Source organism: Marmota marmota, unplaced genomic scaffold (assembly GCF_001458135.2).
Source record: "Marmota marmota marmota unplaced genomic scaffold, marMar, whole genome shotgun sequence".
NCBI classification, from domain to species: Eukaryota; Metazoa; Chordata; class Mammalia; order Rodentia; family Sciuridae; genus Marmota; species Marmota marmota.
Genome location: NW_026000020.1, coordinates 7,057,062 through 7,075,509, shown reverse-complemented (window position 1 = coordinate 7,075,509; position 18,448 = coordinate 7,057,062). Strand labels below are relative to the sequence as shown.

The 18,448-nt window shown below is 51.2% G+C and overlaps 1 protein-coding gene across 4 annotated transcripts in view; it reads left to right on the top strand.

Annotated features, from left to right (window-relative positions):
* Kcnip3 (potassium voltage-gated channel interacting protein 3) overlaps positions 1 to 18,160 on the top strand; it is a 75,321-nt gene extending 57,161 nt beyond the window's left edge. For 3 of the 4 annotated variants that reach the window (XM_015499743.2, XM_048810356.1, XM_048810355.1), the window contains 7 exons: positions 8,431 to 8,555; positions 8,924 to 8,993; positions 9,245 to 9,315; positions 14,008 to 14,115; positions 14,770 to 14,874; positions 15,536 to 15,598; positions 16,300 to 18,160. In XM_015499743.2, the coding sequence (XP_015355229.1) occupies positions 8,431 to 8,555; positions 8,924 to 8,993; positions 9,245 to 9,315; positions 14,008 to 14,115; positions 14,770 to 14,874; positions 15,536 to 15,598; positions 16,300 to 16,347 (590 nt within the window). In that variant the 3' untranslated portion in view covers positions 16,348 to 18,160. The remainder of the gene's footprint in view (positions 1 to 8,430; positions 8,556 to 8,923; positions 8,994 to 9,244; positions 9,316 to 14,007; positions 14,116 to 14,769; positions 14,875 to 15,535; positions 15,599 to 16,299) is intronic. The other variant, XM_015499742.2, reaches the window with a different exon arrangement.
* The last annotated feature ends 288 nt before the right edge of the window (positions 18,161 to 18,448 follow it).

Below are 18,448 nucleotides of genomic sequence, written 5' to 3'. Positions count from 1 at the left end.
GCCCAGGAGTTTCTAAGAAGCACAGAAAGTCTTCATCACCCTTCCCCCTCCCCTCTTTAGCTTCAAAAACAGATGAAAGAGACATTATCACCACTGCAATTCAGAAGACCCCTGGCATGGCTTGAATTTCCCCACCAAATCTCATGTTGAAATTTAATACTCATGGTGAAGTTTTAGGAAGTACCCACTGGTACCATGAAGTGGTGATTGAGTCATCAGGGCTGTGCCCTCATAAATAGATTAATCTATTCATGGATCGGTGCATTAGTAGGTTAATGGGTTATCGAATGAATGGCTTCTTTATAAAAGCAGCTCTCTCTAGCTTGCTTCCTCTGTCTCACCTATGCCACCTTAAGACTCTGCAGAGTCCCCACCAAAAAGAAGGGTCTCACTTGATGTGTCCCTTGACCTTGAACCTCCCCGCCTCCACATCCATGAGATGAATAAATCTTTATTCTTTGTAAATTACCCAGTCTGCGGCTCAGGAGGCTGACGCAGGAGGATCGTGAGTTTAAAGCCAGCCTCAGCAACTCAGTGAAGCCCTACGCAACTCAGTGAGATCCTGTGTCTATATAAAATATAATAAAAGGACTGAGGATGTTGCTCAGTGGTTAAGCACCTTTGGGTTCAATCACTGATGCCAAAAATAAAAATAAACTATAAATTACCCCGTTTGTGGTACTCAGCTATAGCACTACAGTGCCATACAGCTTAGGGACTAAGACAACCCTTTTGCCTAAATTATTTTTTTCTAATTGTGCATTGCTCACGTGATTGATTTTTGTATGTAGACTTTATTGTGATTTTGTTAAAATCACTTATTAAGGTTTTTTTTTTTTCTTTACTTGGTTTTGTAGATTTCTTGGGATTATCTACATAGGCAATCCTGTCCATGTAGATAGACATCATCTGCAAGTAGGAATGGTTTGGCTTTTTCTTTCTCTTTAGCTTCAAAAACAGATAAAAGAGACAAGAAAGGGGACCTTCAGTTTTATCACCCCTGCAATTCACTGTGTTTCCTTCCTCCCTCCCTCATTCCCTCCTTTTATTCTTTTTCTTTATTGCACTGGCTGGACTTTCAGTGTTGTTGAACAGGGGTGGGAAGGACAGATATTCTTGCCTTTCATCTAATCTTAGGGGACAGACATTCAGTGTTTCACTATTAAGTTTGGTGTTAAATATAGTGAAATATAGATTTTTTTTTTGTAGATGCCCTTTATCAAATTGAGAAAATTCCCTTCCAGGTCTAATTCACTGAAGTTTTTTTTCCCCACATTATGGATGATCATGTCACATCAATTGATGTCTCCTTTAGACTATTAATATGGTGAATCCTATTGATTTGTTTTCAAATATTAAATCAGCCCCACATTCCTGGAAAACACTACTTGGTATGATGTATTGTTATTTTTATGCACACAAGGATTCAGGTTGCTGATATTTTGTTCAGAATCTTTGCACCTGTGTTCATAAGGAGGATCAACTGGGGCAGTTCATGTTATCTTTTCCATCTTGGGCCAACATGAGTAGTTTGTGCTTTTTTTATTCTTTATTTTTTTAGTTGTAGATGGACACAATATCTTTATTTTATTTATTTTTTTATGTGGTGCTTAGGATCAAACCCAGTGCTTCACACATTCTAGGTGAGCACTCTATCCCTGAGCCACAACCCCAGCCCCTAGTTTGTGCTTTTTGAGGAATTGGTCTATTTTATCAAAATTGTTGAATTTGTGTACAAAGACTTGTTCACAATATTTTATTTGTATCCTTTCAATGTCTTGAAAATCTGCATTTATTTTCCCTGTTTTATTCCTGATACCGGTATTTTATATCTATTTTTTTTCTTTTTTATTCTTCCCAGAACAGCATCAGTTTTGTCAATGTTTTCATATTTTGGGTTCCTTGATATTCTCTATTTTTTATTTTTAGTTTCATTGATTTCTTTCTTCTATTTTCCTATTTTCATCTTTCTGCTTACCTTCTGTGTATATTTCTCCTCTACTTTTAGTTTCTTAGGTGGAAGTTTATATTCTTTGTTGGAAAATGTTCTCCATTCCTAAAATAGGTATGTAATGTTTTACATTTTCCTCAAAATACTGAGTTAGCTGCACTCACCAAATCCTGGATCTACCCTCCGCATAGATTCAGTTCAAAATATTCCTGTTAGTTTCCCTTTACTTCCTGCAGATGTGGATTTTCATTTCATATCATTTTCCTCTATCTCAACATGCTTCATTGAGCATTTCTTTTAGTGAAGTTCTGCTGACAACAAATTCTCTATGATTCATTTATCTGAAAATGACTTTATTTCACTCTAAGTTGACCGACATTTTTTTCTTTCAGTTATTTAAAAGTTTGTTCCATTGATTTGACCTCCATCATTTCTCATGAGAAGTCAGGTGTCTTTCTCGTTGCTGTTCTAAGTGGTTCCCCTCCTCACCAGCCACTTTTATTTATTATTTGTTTGTTTATTTATTTTTAGTCTCCAGCAAAGTTTATTAACTGAGTGCTCACAATGAATCAATTGCTATTCCATGTTTTCTCTTTTAATCCTCACAGAAACCCAATGAAGTTCTTCCCATAAAAGTCTGGATTTTGTAATTTTTTCAGGAATAAATACTGAATAATATTTTAAGGTATGCAGTACGGTAGAGGACATTTGTGTTCTCTGCAGTATGTTTATGAGACTCCACCAAAAGAAGGTATCTACTGGGACAGGGGAAAGTGGAGAGAACATTTTTGATTTTAGAATCAAAATTCAAGCATGATCATTAGCTACTTTAAAAATTGCCCTTTTTTTGTCCTTAATTTTCATCAGTTTAAGCATGATGTTTCTTTTGATTTGTGTTTCTTGAGTTTCATTGAATTTCTTGGATTGGTAAATTGATATTTTTCAACAAATTCAGGGAAACTTTGGCCATCATTTCTGCAAACGTTTTTTATATCCTAGTTTCTCCTTCCTCTGTTTCTGTTTTTGTGGGTTTTTATTTTTAAGACAGTCCTGTTATTTATCCCATCTGGGCTGCCCTCAACTCATGATCCTCCTGCCTCAGCCTCCCTAATAGATGGGATCACAGGTGTGCACCACCTCACCCAACCTGCTTGCTTCTGATATTTTAAATAAATATGTTAGAATGCTTGATATTATCATTGAGACTCTGCATGATGTTGATATTTTTTTCTCTTTGACTTCAGTTTGGATGATATCTATCTCTTGTAAGCTTACTGACTTTGTCTTCTGTCATGTGCATCCTAAATTAATCAAATGAATTTTTATTTTAGATTTTATTGTTCAGATTTAAAACTTATGTTTCATTCTTTTTTAAATAATTTTCCCACCAAGATCCCCATCTGTTGCTCTTTTCTTTCCTTTAGATCTTTCAACATGGTGGTAATGTTTGTTTTAAAGCTCATTTTAGTAATTCTAATAATAAGTCCAATTATAAAAATCTACTAATTCTGCTCACTCCTTTACCTTTTGATTATGATCACATTTTCCTGCTGCTTCTCATGTCTTTTAATTTTTTATTCTATGTTGGACATTATGAATGTTATGTCCTATGAAATTATGTTGTCTAAATTATATATCTTGATATAAATCTATTGAATTTTGACAGACACTTAAGAAGTTACTGACAGATTTCTTGATTTTTTTTTTTTTTTTTTTTTTGGTACTGGGATTGAACCCAGGGACGCTTAACTACTAAGCCACATCCCTTAGCCCCTTTTTGTGTCTTTTTTTGAGACAGGGTCTCGCTAAATTGTTTAGGGCCTCACTAAGTTGCTGAGGCTGGCTTTGAACTTGTGATCCTCCTGCTTCAGCCTCTTGAGACACTGGGATTACAGGTGTGCACCATGTGCCTGGCAGATTGCTTGATTTTTGTAGAATTTATTTTAGGCTTTCTCCCCAGAGGAGGTTCATATTTATTTTGCCCTTAGGTGTAGAGCATGCTCTTCCTCAGGCAGGGTCCTCACTCCTAAAGCACAGCTTTTCTGGAATTTCATCTTGACCCCTGAGGTAGGGTATCGACATTCTGCCTGAGCCAGTTCCCCAACTGGTCCCACCACTGCATGACTTCCCATATGTCCCTGTGCCCCTCATCCCACCTTCCCCGGTCCCAGTAGCCACCTTCTGCTGGCCTGGTGGAGTCTCATCCTGCAGCCCAGCCTTTGGTCAAGACCCCCAGGGGAAGGCCCACCCAGACTCCTGTGGCCACTCCTCCCCGGGACGCTGCTCTGAACACTCCACCTGCCTTAGTAGCCCAAGCTCCCCTCCCAGCCTTACCAGCTGCGCCTTAGCTCACGTCCCACTCCCTGTGCCACGGTCTGGAAACTGTCTCCAGGCAGACGTCCCAGGGGACTGCGGACCTCGCTTCAGTTCCCTGCTGGCCACGATCGCAGCCCTGTGCCGTCATCCAGCCCCGAAAACACTCTCCTCTCATATTTCTTCCAGTTCTAAAGTCGGTTGCAGTGGGAAGGTAAGTCTGCGCTCACGTCCTGTCACCACCGAAAGCAGAAGTCTCCTCAGTCTTTTCTTGTCAATTTGGGTCTAATTTGCATGCAACAAAATGCACAGAGGCCTCAGTTCAGTCCCCTGAGTTTGGACGAGCGTGCCCCCCCACGTCCCCTGCTGCGCTGCTTTCCATCACAGTGCCATTAGCGCTGCCTGCCCTAGGCCTTTGTATACACGGAGTCACGCCGGTGTAAACGCTTTCACATCTGGTATCTTTCCCCGGCACAATATTTTTGAGCGGCATCCACATTGTGACATGTATCAATGGTCCCTTCTTTTTTAAATGGAGACTAGTGTTCCATTACAATAAATGTGCCACATTTCCATGCTTCTGCTGATTGTTTGGGTCAGTTCCAGTTAGGGACTGTTGAGAATAAAGCTGGGCTGGGGCTAGGGCTCAGTGGTAGAGCGCTTGCCTAGCATGCATGAGGCATGGGGTTCGATCCTCAGCACCCCCCAAATAAATAAATAAATAAATAAATAAATAAATAAAAGTAAAGGTCCATCAACAACCAAAAAAAAAAAAAAAAGAAAAAGAAAAAGAAAAGAATAGGGCTGGGATTGTGGCTCAGCAGTACCAGCAGTAGAGCACTCGCCTAGCACCGGTGGGACCTGGGTTCGATCCTCAGCACCACACATTAAAAAATAAAGACACTGCGTTGTGTCCATCTACACCTAAAAATAAATATTAAAAAAAAGGAAGAAAGGAGGCTGAGGCAGAAGGATGGCAAGTTCAAGATCAGCCTGAGCAACTTAGTGAGATCCCGTCTCAAAAGGAAAAACAGAAATGGCTAGGGATGTAGATCAGGAGGGTTTAATCCTCAGTACCACCAAAAAGTATAATAAAGACAAAATATAAAAAAGAATAGAGCTATTATCAGTATTCTTGAACAAGTCTTTTTTGTGGAAGAATATTTTCACTTTATCTTTGCTTACCTTGTGTAAGTAGGTCAAGGTTGATGTGTGTTTTAACTTTGTAGGAAACTGCCAAGTAGCTCTCCAGAGGGTTGTGCCATCTCACACTTCCATCAACAGCATGTGAGAGTTCCAGTTGCTTCACATCCTCACGGGTGTTTGGTGTTTTTAGAATTATAGATGACTGGGCATTTTTGTGTTTTGAATTGGATTAATTTACTCCTTTGATTGACAGTGTCAGCACTTTTCTTGTGCTAATTGGCCTTTATATATCTTCTTTTGTGAAGTTCCTAGTCTTTTGCCTATTTAAAAAATGGGAGGAAGTTCATTATATATTCTGGAAATGAGTCCTTTGTGATCTGGCGTCTGTGACCTGCCCACTGCATTTCTCGATGACTTGATTGGTTTCTCTCTGAGTGTGCCTGTTTTCTTTTCTTTTCTTTTTTTTTTTTTTTAAGAGAGAGAGCGAATTTTTTAATATTTATTTCTTAGTTTTCGGTGGACACAACATCTTTATTTTATTTGTATGAGGTGCTGAGGATCGAATCCAGCGCCCCATGCCTGCCAGGCAAGCGCGCTACCACTTAAGCCACATCCCCAGCCCTTTCTTCATTGTTTTCTAACCTTATGGTTACTATGTTCTTTATTCTACTTACTTTGAATTTAATTTGCTCTGGTTTTTCTAGATTTTAAAGCTTAGCTCTGGAAGCTCAAGGTGTAGGGAGAATTGCTGGAGCCCCAAGATTGTGCCAATCTTCTTTTCCAGTGAAGGAATTTAAAACTACGCCATTTCCTCTAAGCACAGCTTTAGCTTCACCCAGCGGATTTTGATATACTGTGTTTTTATGATCATTCAACTCAAAGTTCACCTTGCAGTTTTTCTTCTCTGGCTTATGAGTTAGTTAGAAGTATATTTTTTTTAAATTTCCAAATATTTGAGATAGTCTGAATATCTTGTTTTGAACTTAACTTATTGCCATTGTGGTCAGAGTCTGTTTTATTTCCCAGCATCTGGTGTATCTTGATGACCACAGAATGTGCTCTCAAAAAGAATGTGTATTTTACGTTTGTTCTATAAATATCAATTAGGCCAAATTGGTTGATAATAGCTTCTAAATCTTTCATATATTTACTTGTGCCCTTTACTGAAAAAGGATGTTAAAGTCTGCAGCTATGGTTAGGGTGTAATCTGTTTCTCCTTTTAGTTCTGAGGTTTTTTGCTTCAGGTATTTTAAAGCTCTGTTACTGGGCGACTATATTATATTTCAGATTATTCCATCTTCTGGATGAAATGAATTTTGTATATCAGGAAATGTCCAGCTTTTGATCCTTTTACCCACAGTCTGCATCTTCGTATTAAGGGCATCCTTTTTGTAGATAGCATATAGCAGGATTTTGTTTTTTGATGCAATCTGAAGACTCTGCCTCTTAATGGAAGGACACACCTTAGTTTTGGCATCCACCCACGTGTTGCTCTGTGCTCATGGGATCACCTGCTCTCCCTGGCCTGGGTCCTCTGCATTTTGATCTTGCTCTGATAGACCACTGAGCTGTCTCCAACCTGCCCCCGGAAAAGACTGTTGCTGTGAGCTTCCTATACAGACCCCCTTAGCTGGGGAAGAGCCTCTGGGGTGTGTCTACCCACAGTGGACTTGCTGGCCACACGGTTTGCCTAGGCTCCCTTTGACTAAGGATTGCCAGACTTATCAACATGCTGATAATGGGGATGATCTGGAAAGGAGGAGGGAAAGACGATGAGGAAGTGGGGAGAATTGCTGGAGCCCTACGGTTGAGTGGGTCAGGAGCCGAGACCCACAGCCCAGGCAGGAGGGTTTGCCTTCGCAGGGACAGAAGAGGGAGAGCAGAGTCTGGGCCCTGTGCAGGTAGGTGGGCAGGTGTGCTGGCAGGAGCTTGGGGAAATTCCTTCTGTGGTTTTTGTTTTCTTGATGAAGTAGGGATCAATCTCAGGGTAAAGATGGGGAGGAGGATGGAGACCTAAAGAGAAGGAAGACAGGAAGTAGTTGCCTTGGAGACTGGACTGTGCATGGACCAGGGAAATGAAGCAGGGTACTTTCATCGCCCAGCCCAGAGCAGCTCTGCTCAGGAGCCCAGCCCAGGGAGGCATCCTGGGCTCTGGTCCAACAGTGTGGGAAGCCCCTGAAGAGCGCCCCCTGCAGGGCACAGCAGGATGGGCTCTGCAGACAAGCCTGACTCACCATTCTGCATGGTGCAGGGGAAGCAGACGCTTTGCCTGGGAGCCGTGCCTCCCTGGCAGTGGGACAGTGACATTCCCATGTGAACCTGCTGTCCAACAAGGCATGGGGGCACAATGCTCTTTTGTTCACAGCTTTATTTTATTGTAAAAGTGACCATACCAAAAGAAATCAGGAAGATGTTAAAAAAAAAAAAAACACAAATAGTAAAGACTGCTCAGAATTCCCTCTCCCCACTAAGGTAGTAGCCGTTGTTTGTGTTTTCTTGTGGTTTCTTTTTTTAAGGAGAGGTCTGGTCCCTGCCCCATGGGTCTGGAGTTCTGGCCCCCTCCTCAAATGAGAATAACACCCCTGTGCCAGATGTGGCCAAATAGCAGCATGTGAGCTCGCAGTGGGCCATGAGCAGCACCCCCACTCCTCCGCAAGTCGGGAGGGCCTCAAGGAAGGGTGGTCTAAGAAGAGGGTCTTGAAGGTCGAGGGTTCCTCTTGCCTAGTCTGCTGTCTTTTTCTTCCTGTCTCCCTTGATTGGTGCCTCTCCCACTGTGTGGCTGAGAGGGGGGGGCACCCTGAGGGTGAGGCAGGCGGGGAGGCCCTGTCAGTGAGCAGGGAAGCTGTGAGGCACAACCCCCAAGCATGCCATTCTATCACACTCCCTCCATTTGTTCAGTGCACAGCCTGTGTGACCATAGGTGTCATTCAAGGAGAGTCCCTCAATGCCCTGTTTCAGCTCATGCCCTGGCACCTGCCCACAGCACATGTCTCTCCCTCCTGGGTCTGTGTCCCTTCCAGATAGCAGTGACAGTGAGCTGGAACTGTCCACGGTGCGCCACCAGCCAGAGGGGCTGGACCAGCTGCAGGCACAGACCAAGTTCACCAAGAAGGAGCTGCAGTCACTCTATCGGGGCTTCAAGAACGTGAGTGCTTCCTGTGGAGAGGCCCTAGGAGCCCGGCTGCCCAGCCCCATCCAAGCAGGAGGGTCCCTGGCCCAGGGAACCTCCTAGAAACTTCTGCAAAGCATAGGGATACTACAGGGGCATTCCGGAGCTCGCGTGTTGTGGATAGCTGCCTGGGGTGGGCAGGCCCCAGAGTGGACGCTGTGACGGCCACTGTGCTCCTCAGCAGAACATGTGGAGCAGCTTGGCATGAGGGGGCAGCCCCCACCCAGGGCCAGCTGGGCCTCGGCAGCGTGCAGCCCTCCAGGGGAGGGAGAGGCCAGGCGCTGTGGACTTGGCCTGGAGCAGGGATTGTCTAGGATGGCTGAGGGGGTGACTTCCCATTGCAGGAGTGTCCCACGGGCCTGGTGGACGAGGACACCTTCAAACTCATCTACTCGCAGTTCTTCCCTCAGGGAGGTGAGTCCGGGGCGAGGTGGGCGGGGCTGCTCCAAAGCCCCGCCCCCATCCCATTCGCGGGAAGGAGATCCAGCTGCCACCCACACCCTGGTGCCACTGCTTGCCTTCTGGAGGACTGGCACAGCTTCTGTCCCTTTTGAAGAGTCTCCTGCCCCAGGCAAAGCTGGGACCCCCTCCCTGGGGCGGCCAGGGTGCGGGTGGGCCTGCAGACATCCAACGTCCCCACCCAGCCTCACCCTTGCTCTCCCCAGATGCCACCACCTACGCACACTTTCTCTTCAACGCCTTCGATGCTGATGGGAACGGGGCCATCCGCTTCGAGGTAGGTCCCTGCTGGCCCGTGCCACACACAGAGAAGGTCAGGGAGCTGGACCTTGCTGCCCAGGTCCCCTGTTCTGAGTCTTCCCCTCCATTCCAGGAGTTGGCTGCCAGCTCTGCTCAGCTGCTCCTACATGGGCAGCGGCTGTGATGCGTGTGAACGTGCATGTTAAGGGGTCAGGTCTGACCGAGTCCTGGTGCTGGGCGTGGGGTGCCATGCTCCTAGTTACTGCACAAGCAGGCCAGAAACACTCGGAGAACAGCCTGAGTGGGCCCCAGGCCATCCTCCCAGCTGGAGGCTGAGAGCGAGGCCCAGGGTTCCCCAGTGTGACAAGGGGAAGCCAGGCCCCGCCGCCACCACCACAGACAGTGTCCCCCAGGGGGCCTTGCCTGCTCTGCACCAGGGGCTCCTCCCAGGCCTGGCCACCAGGGCATCATTTGAGAGAGGCCTCAGCTGTGGAGCCTGAGCCCCTAAAAATAGCTGCAGGCGAAACACTGAAACCTCTTCAGAGAGGAGCACCTTGCTGGAGGCAGCCTGATCGATCCCAGCCAGCTCGGCTTCCAGGGCCACGGGCGCCACTGCCAGCAGCAGAGAAGCTCGCGGTAATAATAACCCGTCGATAGCACCACCTGGTTTATTTTTACACTGTGTGCCGGCCACACACTGACACACAGGACAGATGGGCTGGGGCAGCCCCAGGCCTCAGCCTTGCTCTGTGACCACAGCCCCCCCCCCCACCTCCACACTTGCAGGGCTCCCGGCCTGTGTGGCACCCGGCCTTGGCATCTGCTTTATTTTCAGTATCACCCAAATACCACTGCCACAGCACAGGGAAGATCCAGTCAGCGTCAGAGTGATGGGGGTTCCTGGTCTCCTCCCTGGTGGCCAGTTTCCCACGTGGCCTCTCAGAGGCAGCGGGGACCTCTGAAGGAAAAGCAGAGGAAGAGAGAGTCCAGAGCCAGGGCGCAGCCAGGCGTGGCAGGGCGCAGTTTTCTTGTTCAGAATGGAACGGCTTAGCAGGGCCCTGTGCTGGGGAATGCTCAGGAGGGTCATGGCCACACTCCCCCAGGGAGGTCTGGGGTCCTTGGAGGCAGTCTTTGTGGGAGGTGGTCTGTCAGAGGCTGAGACGGAGCTGGTGTGGAAGCCATCCTGCTGGGCACTGTAGAAGGCCGTCCTCCTGGTGTCTTTTTGAGGGTTCCATGCACGTCTCTGCGGATGAAATGCATTTCCCTGGCTTCATGTGGAACCCCCCAGGAGCCTCTTGATGTCAGTGCTCACCCCCAGGAAGCCGTGTTCAAAGAAGGAGAGAGCACATGGCCCTCCTCACTTCCAGGCTTCCAGAACCTTCCATGCACCCCTAAAATGGAAAGTCAAGTCAGCTTATCAATACTTACGATGACCCCCATCCTTTCTGCGTGTGCTTGGGGATAAGACACACATTCATTACAATTTACTGGGATAATGAAATAGTGTAACTTCTCTGCCTTCCCCAAAATGAACACCAAAAAAGGAAAGAAACCTCAGAGCCAGCAAACCTCAGATATAGTCCCCTTCCCCGCCTCGGGGTCTGGCACCTGCTCCGGTCCCAGCAGCAGGGAGCCTGGTGTGGGCCTCCCTTCCACCCTCCGCATCATCCGGGCCTTTCTAACTCAGCTGGTTCACCTGGCCAGAGAGGCACAGAGCTTTCTAAACAGTTCTTAGCTGTTGCTTCTCGGTACCCAGGATACAGGCGGGCCACCGAGGGTGGATGTGGCCTTGGCTGAGCTGTGGCTTTGGAAAGTGCTGGCCAGGACCCACCCGGAAGGCATGGGCACCTCTCTGTTCCCACCCCTGCAGTAAACCACGCCATCAGCCAGGCTGGGCATCCCTGGTCATGATGAGTGTCATTGATGAGGGCAGCCAGCCACCCCGATAGTCACCCTTGGCCCCCCACTGCCAGCCAAGCACCTGCCCTGGGCTCTGCCACGCACCCTCCTGTGTCCCCTGGGTCTAGGGGACACCATAGGAGCCCTGCACCTCCCTGGACATGGCCTCAGAGACAGTGGCAGAGCAGGAGCTGTGATATGACAGGATTCCTGGGTGTTGGTGACCAGAACAAGGAGTTATAAGTGAAGATGAGAAACTGTGCTGTGTGGCCCTGAACTTTAGAACAGCAATGCACTCTGAGTCAGCTTTTCCGCTGCTGTGACTAAAGGACCCGACCAGCACGACCGTAGAGGAGGAAGAGTTTATTTAAGGGCTCAAGGCTTCAGAGGTCTCAGTCCATAGAAGGCTGGCTCCATTCCTCAGGGCTGGTGTGAGGCTGAACTTCATGGCGGGAGAGTGTGGCAGAGGGAAGAGGCTCACGTGGTGATCAGGAAACAGAGAGACTCCACCCACCAGATACAAATATATACCCCGAAGCCACACCCCACCTGCCTTCAGTTACCACTCAGCTAATCCCTATCGGAATTAATTCACAGATTGGATGAAGACTCTCACAACCCAGTTACTCCTCCTCTGGACCTTCTTGCATTGTGTCACACATGAGCTTTTCGGGGACACCTCACATCCAAACCATAACATGCCCAGACCTGGGCTAGCCACACTCAGGATCACCTGCGTATTTCCTTTACAAATGAGGCCCACCAGTAGCCTGGCAAAGGACATTGCCACCTCCATCTCCTAGTACTGTCACCCCTAAGGGACACAGGTAGGCACACTTCTTGGTTGTTAGCAGCGGGCCATGGCAGAAGGTGGTGCTGGTGCCCCCGGGGCCCACCTTAGAAGCATGGCTGCTGAGCAGGCCCCACACCGTGGCCTCCCATGGCAGAGCTTGTGGGTCCCAGGAGGGTGTGTGCTGGGAACCGCCTCGTCCTGTTTGAGCCTGTCGTCCGCCCTGGCATGCTGGGCAGCTCCTCCTGACCCTCTGGTTCAGAGGTGAGTCCTGGTCCTCTGTGGGGGGTGGACAGCCAGGCCTTCCCAGGCCATGCACCCCACTCCCTATTCTCCAGCAGGCTACAGCCGGCACTGGGTGCAGGCTCCGCTTCACCCAGTGATGTGAATGCCACACCCAGCAGAGCCTCACAGGGACCCACAGACTTCCTCCTGACCATCTTCTTTCCTGATCTCTTTGACCCGTGTCGCTCTTTCCTTTTGTTACAGAGCTGGGGCCTTTGGAGAAACTGAGGCACTGCAAAGACCCCACTGCAAACCCCAAGTCTTGCAACCAAGTCAGAGAAATTTCAGACATGTCACTCAGAGTGACAGGCATGAGTTTACTAAAGGGATAGGAAAAGCGAAAGGGGACACCCTCAAGGGAGAGAGTGGGTGGGTCCTCTCAGAGTGGAGAGGGACAGTGTGCCTCTCCCAAACTCCAGTTTTATTGGGGATCCCAGAGAAGTTCCAGAAAGTTCTGTCCAGGTCTACCTCTTGGCTTTTGACTGACAGCAGGGTGACATCAGACTTTCAAGTTCCCACTGTCATGGCATCTCTAGGTCACCTTGGCCCATGCTGAGCGGTTCTAATTGGATTCTTAACCATACATTGTTACAGATTTTATGGCCAGGAGGAACTATCCTTATCTCCCAGAGTTTCAGGATCTGGTCACAAAAGTCCCCCCTTCAGGGTAAGGTGGATTCCTCTTGAGGTCAGGCAGAACTGCAAGTAAATTGCTTCTTGGAAAAGAAATCATGTGGGGGTCAGCACAGTGGGGCCACTGTATAGAATTATTCTTGTAACCTCAGTTTCCACCACTCACATCTGCCTGTCCACTAACAAGAGGACCCACCCTCTCCCTTCAGGGGGTCCCTTGCCCTTTTCCCTATCTCATCCATAAACTCATGCCTATCACTCTGAGTGACACGTCTGAAATCCTTCTGACTTGGCCACAAGACTTGAGGTTTGAAGGGGGGTCTCCGTGGTGCTTCGGTTCCTCGGAAGCCCCCCAGCTCTGGACCCTCTGGTTTTCCCAGGGGGGCCCTCGCAGTCTTCCTTTCTGTTTTCCAGCTCTTTCTGGAAGGCCCCACTAGCCCTTCCAACCTCCTTCTGAGTCTGTCATCTTGCTTTCTTATTTTTAATTCCCAAGAGCTCTTTCTTGTTTCCAATTATACCTCTTTTTTTTCCCAATAGCACCCTGTTCTTATTTTAGGGAGGCAAGATTTCTGTACTCTGAATCTGGAGGCTTTTGTTAATTTTTTTCTCCTATAATCATCGTTGTTCATCCAAATTCTTTTCCTCTGTTCCCCTTAGTTTTTCCCTCTGGTGGAACAGGCTTTCTCAAACCCAGAAAATCTGAGTCTTCTGATGCGCTGCAGTTAGCCACCTGTACCCCCATTCCCCAGGCAGAACCCCTTTCTTTTGAGCAGCCCCAGAGGGGCAGGGGGCTCAGCCTTCTAACCTTGCAGAAGGTGGGCGCAAAGACGTGCCCCCTGTCAACTGCCATAACCAGTTGGTGTTTGCACATGGAAGCTGTGTGAACAACCATGTCTGTCACCTTAGTAATGCTTCCTGGGTCCTGCCCCACAGGCGATGGCAGCACCCAGGCGGGGGACACAGGCCCCGCTGGTATAGGCACATGTGCTCACACCTGTCAACCAAGAGGGACGGCGTCCTCCCCACTCTCATGGAGACACCACCCCTGCAGAAGAGCTTCCCAGTGAACAGGAGAAGGAACGGGGTTTGGGTGGTCACTCCTGGCCCTCCTCTCCTCTGCAGGACTTCGTGGTCGGGCTCTCCATCCTGCTGCGAGGGACGGTACATGAGAAGCTCAAGTGGGCCTTCAACCTCTATGACATTAACAAGGACGGCTACATCACCAAGGAGGTACCTGGTGGCGGGCCAGGCCCTCTGCCCTCGTCCCCATCACCACTCCCCACCAGACTGCTCTTTCCACCCTTTCTCCTGGTGGCTCTCCATGGGTGGCCCTCCTGTCCCCCATTCAGTCCTGGACGCCTGGGCATACAGTGCGGCTTCTACCACACTTCTCGATTCAGCCCAATACGCGTTCTTGGTCATCTTTGCCACAGAGAGGGTCAGGGCAGACGTAGGGGACTTGGCCTTGGCCCCTCCCAAGAGAGAGGGTCAGTGTGGTCTCTTAAGGTAGAAGTGTAGACAGGACCAGACCTTAAAAAAAAATAAATAAAAACTTTTTTTTTTTTTGGTTGTAGATAAACGCAATACCTTTTTTTTTTTTTTTTTTTTTTTTTTTTTTTTTTGTATCTGAAGTAGTTGATACAGTGTCTAGCTTCCAGAGTGGCAAATGACAATCTCTGTCAAACCTCTCAGAGAGTCAGAAGCTGGTGCTGGGTGACCATGAGGGTGAGGTGGTCTCTCTGTGGCTCTCAGGGTCTCTCTTGGTCCTTCACCACCCACTAGAGGTGGTAACTGTCCTTTGAAACAGCCCCTTATCCTGGGGTCCTCAGAGCCTCTGGGTACCCACACCAGCTCATACCAGCCCTTCTGTGCCCTGCCTCGCAGGAAATGCTGGCCATCATGAAGTCCATCTATGACATGATGGGCCGCCACACCTACCCCATCTTGCGGGAAGATGCGCCTCTGGAGCACGTGGAGAGGTTCTTCCAGGTGGGCGGCACCTGCCCTGGCACCAGGGGAGGGAGCCCAGCGGAGAGAGCCCAACTTGCCCCAGGGCATCCCGGGGCCACCCTCCTGCCCTCGCTGGGCCTTCCCACTCCCCCAGGGGTGTCCAGCTTGACTCCCTAGTTGGCTAGTGGTCACTGTTCCCTGAAGAACTGCCCCACGGAACCTCATCTCAGGCAGGCTGGGCTGGGGCTTGTGGGACAGCCGACGTGCCCACCATGCTCTGGCACCTTGTGGGAGCACTTCCAGCAACTCCCGAAGGGACCTGGCAGACGGTGGCCTTGGGGCCCACGTGGCAAAAGGCGCTGCAGGCCCTGGCTCCCACTCACAGGGGCTTCTAGACCCTCGCCATTCTGGGTCCTGTCGCTTCCTCTGCCCTGGGTGCACTGGGGGGTGAGGCCCAGATGAGCAGGGAGAATGACGGAGGCAGAAGCCCAGGTGGGTCTTCCAGAAGCCGTGGAGCACGCAGGTGTCAGACGCTGCAAAGGCCAGGCCTGGGGTGGACAACGGACACCCCCAGGGCAGGGGTACAGGAACACACTGGGGTGCAGGGGGCTTCCACCCCCCTGCCATGGCTCCCTCAGGCTGGGTCAAGGGCTGTCCCTGGTGGGGGACAGACTCACCTCGGATATGACTTGGGTTTCAGAAAATGGACCGGAACCAGGATGGGGTGGTGACCATTGACGAGTTCCTAGAGAGCTGCCAGAAGGTAGGTGGGCTGGGGACCAGGTGTCCGGGGAAGGATCACCCAAGAAGGTAGGTGGGCTGGGGACGGGGTGCCCGGGGGAGGGTGAACCAGATGTAGGTGGGCTGGGGACCAGATGCCAGGGGGAGGGTGACCCGGGCTCTCACCTCACACATGTCCTGGGCCTGCCCCTGTGGGGGCCCAGGGAGGATGCCATCAGCATCCTGGGGACCCTCCCAATCACTGGCCTGCTCCTGCCAGCCCATCGCCCACCTGTGAGGACCCTCCCTCAGCCCTCCCCCCTCGCACCTCGAATCAGAGCGGACAGAGGTAGAGCAGCAGGACGGGGCCACTGGGGAAATGAACCCAGAGCCCTCCCAACACTGCAGCCAGCCTCCCTCAGAGACACCCCCCGGGGCAGGGTGCTAGGCCCCCACCAGCTCACAGCCACTCTGCTCCTCGAGTGGCTGGCCTCTTGGTCACCCAGCCTCTTCAGGATGTGCAGCCAGGGACTTCTCTGTGGGTCTGTCGGGCCTGAGAGCTGCAGGCAGGCTGTGCCGGGGCAGCAGGGGGCTCCACTGCCCTGTCTTTGCTCCTCAGCACCCCCACCCACCCATCGAGATAGCATCGCTGGCTTGACTCCACCTGGGTGGGTGGGCTTGGGGACCCCTCTCCCCGGCCCTGTCCACCCAGTGCCTGACCAGGTCACTGCTCTCTCCACGCAGGATGAGAACATCATGAGCTCCATGCAGCTGTTTGAGAACGTCATCTAGGAACTGTGGAAGAAAACCTGGGTGGCTGCTGCCACTTCACCCCCAGGAAACCTCAATCCTGCCAGGAGCAGCCTCCATGACAAAGTTTTTTGTAATATATTTGCAAAAAGTGAGCAGTGTACTCCACACACACACACACACACACACACACACACACACGGTTCATTTGGGCTGGCAGAGGGTGGTGGAGTCAGGAGGGGCTCAGCCCCCACCAGCCAGTGTCCTTAAGAGCCTTGGGCATGGGCAGCCTGGTCTCCAAAGCAAAAACCCCTGTGAGCCCCTGAGACCTCCCCCAGCCCGCCTCCTAGGGGCCTGGCCCCAGTATTCCTCTGGCCTCCCCCAGACACTCCTGGCCTCCCAGAAAGCCTCACCGCAGGACCCTGGAGAGCCAGCTGATGGGGAGGGGCTCTGGCTAGGGAAGAGATGGCCAGGGGGCGGGGCCTGCAGCTTTCTAGAACCACTTCCCTGAGATCCTGAGACCCTGTCATTCCACCCACCTGGAGGAGCTGGGGCTGTGCCAGGCCACCCACTGTGAGGCTAGCTCGGGTGTGAGGGCCCTGGCCTCACTCTCCTCCATGCCAGGAAGCAGCTGGGGCTCTTGCCTGGGGGTTGCTTCTTGGAGTGTCAGAGGGGGGAACTGTCTGTCCCCTCCACCAGGCAGGAAGAAGCTTCCCTGAACCCATTCCTGTCTGGATGGGAATGCAGTGGGTGCCCATCGTCCCCGCACCAGGCTGTTCTCCCCTCAGTCCTCACGTCCTGGGGGAGTCATGTGGCTCAGGGACTGGCAGCCAGGGAGCGGACGTGCTGGGAGAGGTTGGGCAGGGACTTCCCTCCTCTCCTGCTGCTCCTGCCCCCTGGCCCGGCAGTTTGGCTGCACGTCCCACTGGAGCTCTGTGGCCACCCTCACCCAGCCCTGTACACAAAGCACAAGCACCCTGCGGCTCAGGCCACCCCAAGGGGAGCCAAGGACACTCTGCTTTTGGAGGCCAGGCGCTCCTGGCACGCTGAGCTCTGGGTCCCAGCAGCCTGGATGAGGGCGGCTCTGGGGAACCAACTCAGGGGTCCCCTCTGTGCCTCAGAGCCATGGGGTCTTGAAGCCCATTCCCAGCACAGCTCACCAACACTCAAAAGCACAAACCCAGGGACTCCGCTGGGCTGGGCTGGGCTCTGCCCTGGGGATGAGGCTTGTCAGCAAGGCAGGGGCCAGCCTGGAGCACTGGGAGTCGGTGGCTGGTTGACAGAACCTTCAGGAAGAGAGAGGCTGCTCCCACCTGCCCAGGCCTCCCTGAGTAAGAGCCCTGTCCTGGGCAGCACGGGCCTCCAGGGACATTCCCACACGATACATTCCATCCAACGGCTGCTGCCCCCTCGGCTCAGGCCTGGCTCCAGGAGTCCCTGGGTGTCCCCAGGAGGCTGGCCCAGGGTGAGCAGGGCCCTCAGAGGAAAGGTGGGCCTCGCCCTCAGAGTTGCACTGACACCCTGTCTCCCGTCTGACTGGGGTCCCCTCCCCTTCAGGAGGGCATCTGCTTCCCTGGCTCAGGGATCCCTCCCCTCCCCGGCCCGGCCCTTCTAGCTGGTGTGGCTGTGCTTGTGGGGGCCGAGGCCACAGGAGAGGGTCACCGCCGTGCCCTTGCCCCTTTGGCCTCGTGGCTGCACGTCCGCCAGGAGGGGTCTGTCTCCCACGCTGGGACGCAGGCTGCGGCATGTCTGCATGGCAGAAGCGCCTCCCTTGGGCACGGCCTGGTGGCCCCTGTTCCCAGCACCCACCCACATTCTGTCCTGTCTATTTTAATAAAATAAACCTGAGAAAGGACAGGGACTCTCGCTGGCTCTATCTATCTCGACTCTGAATGTGGGCCGTTTCTGCTGCTCCCAGCCACAGTTCACGCTGTGCTGATGAATGTTGGCAGCTGGCTCAATGGGAGGGACACCCCTGAAATCCCCAGTTCCCAGGGTGATGTCGCCAAGGCCCAGTCTGGAAGAGTCAGGTGTCCTCGGTGGGCCTGGGGACCCTCTAGCAGAGCCAGCCCCGGAGCCTATACGCAAAGCCGGTGGAGTAGAGTGACTTCTGGAGGCTTCATCCCCAGGATTCTTTTGTTTC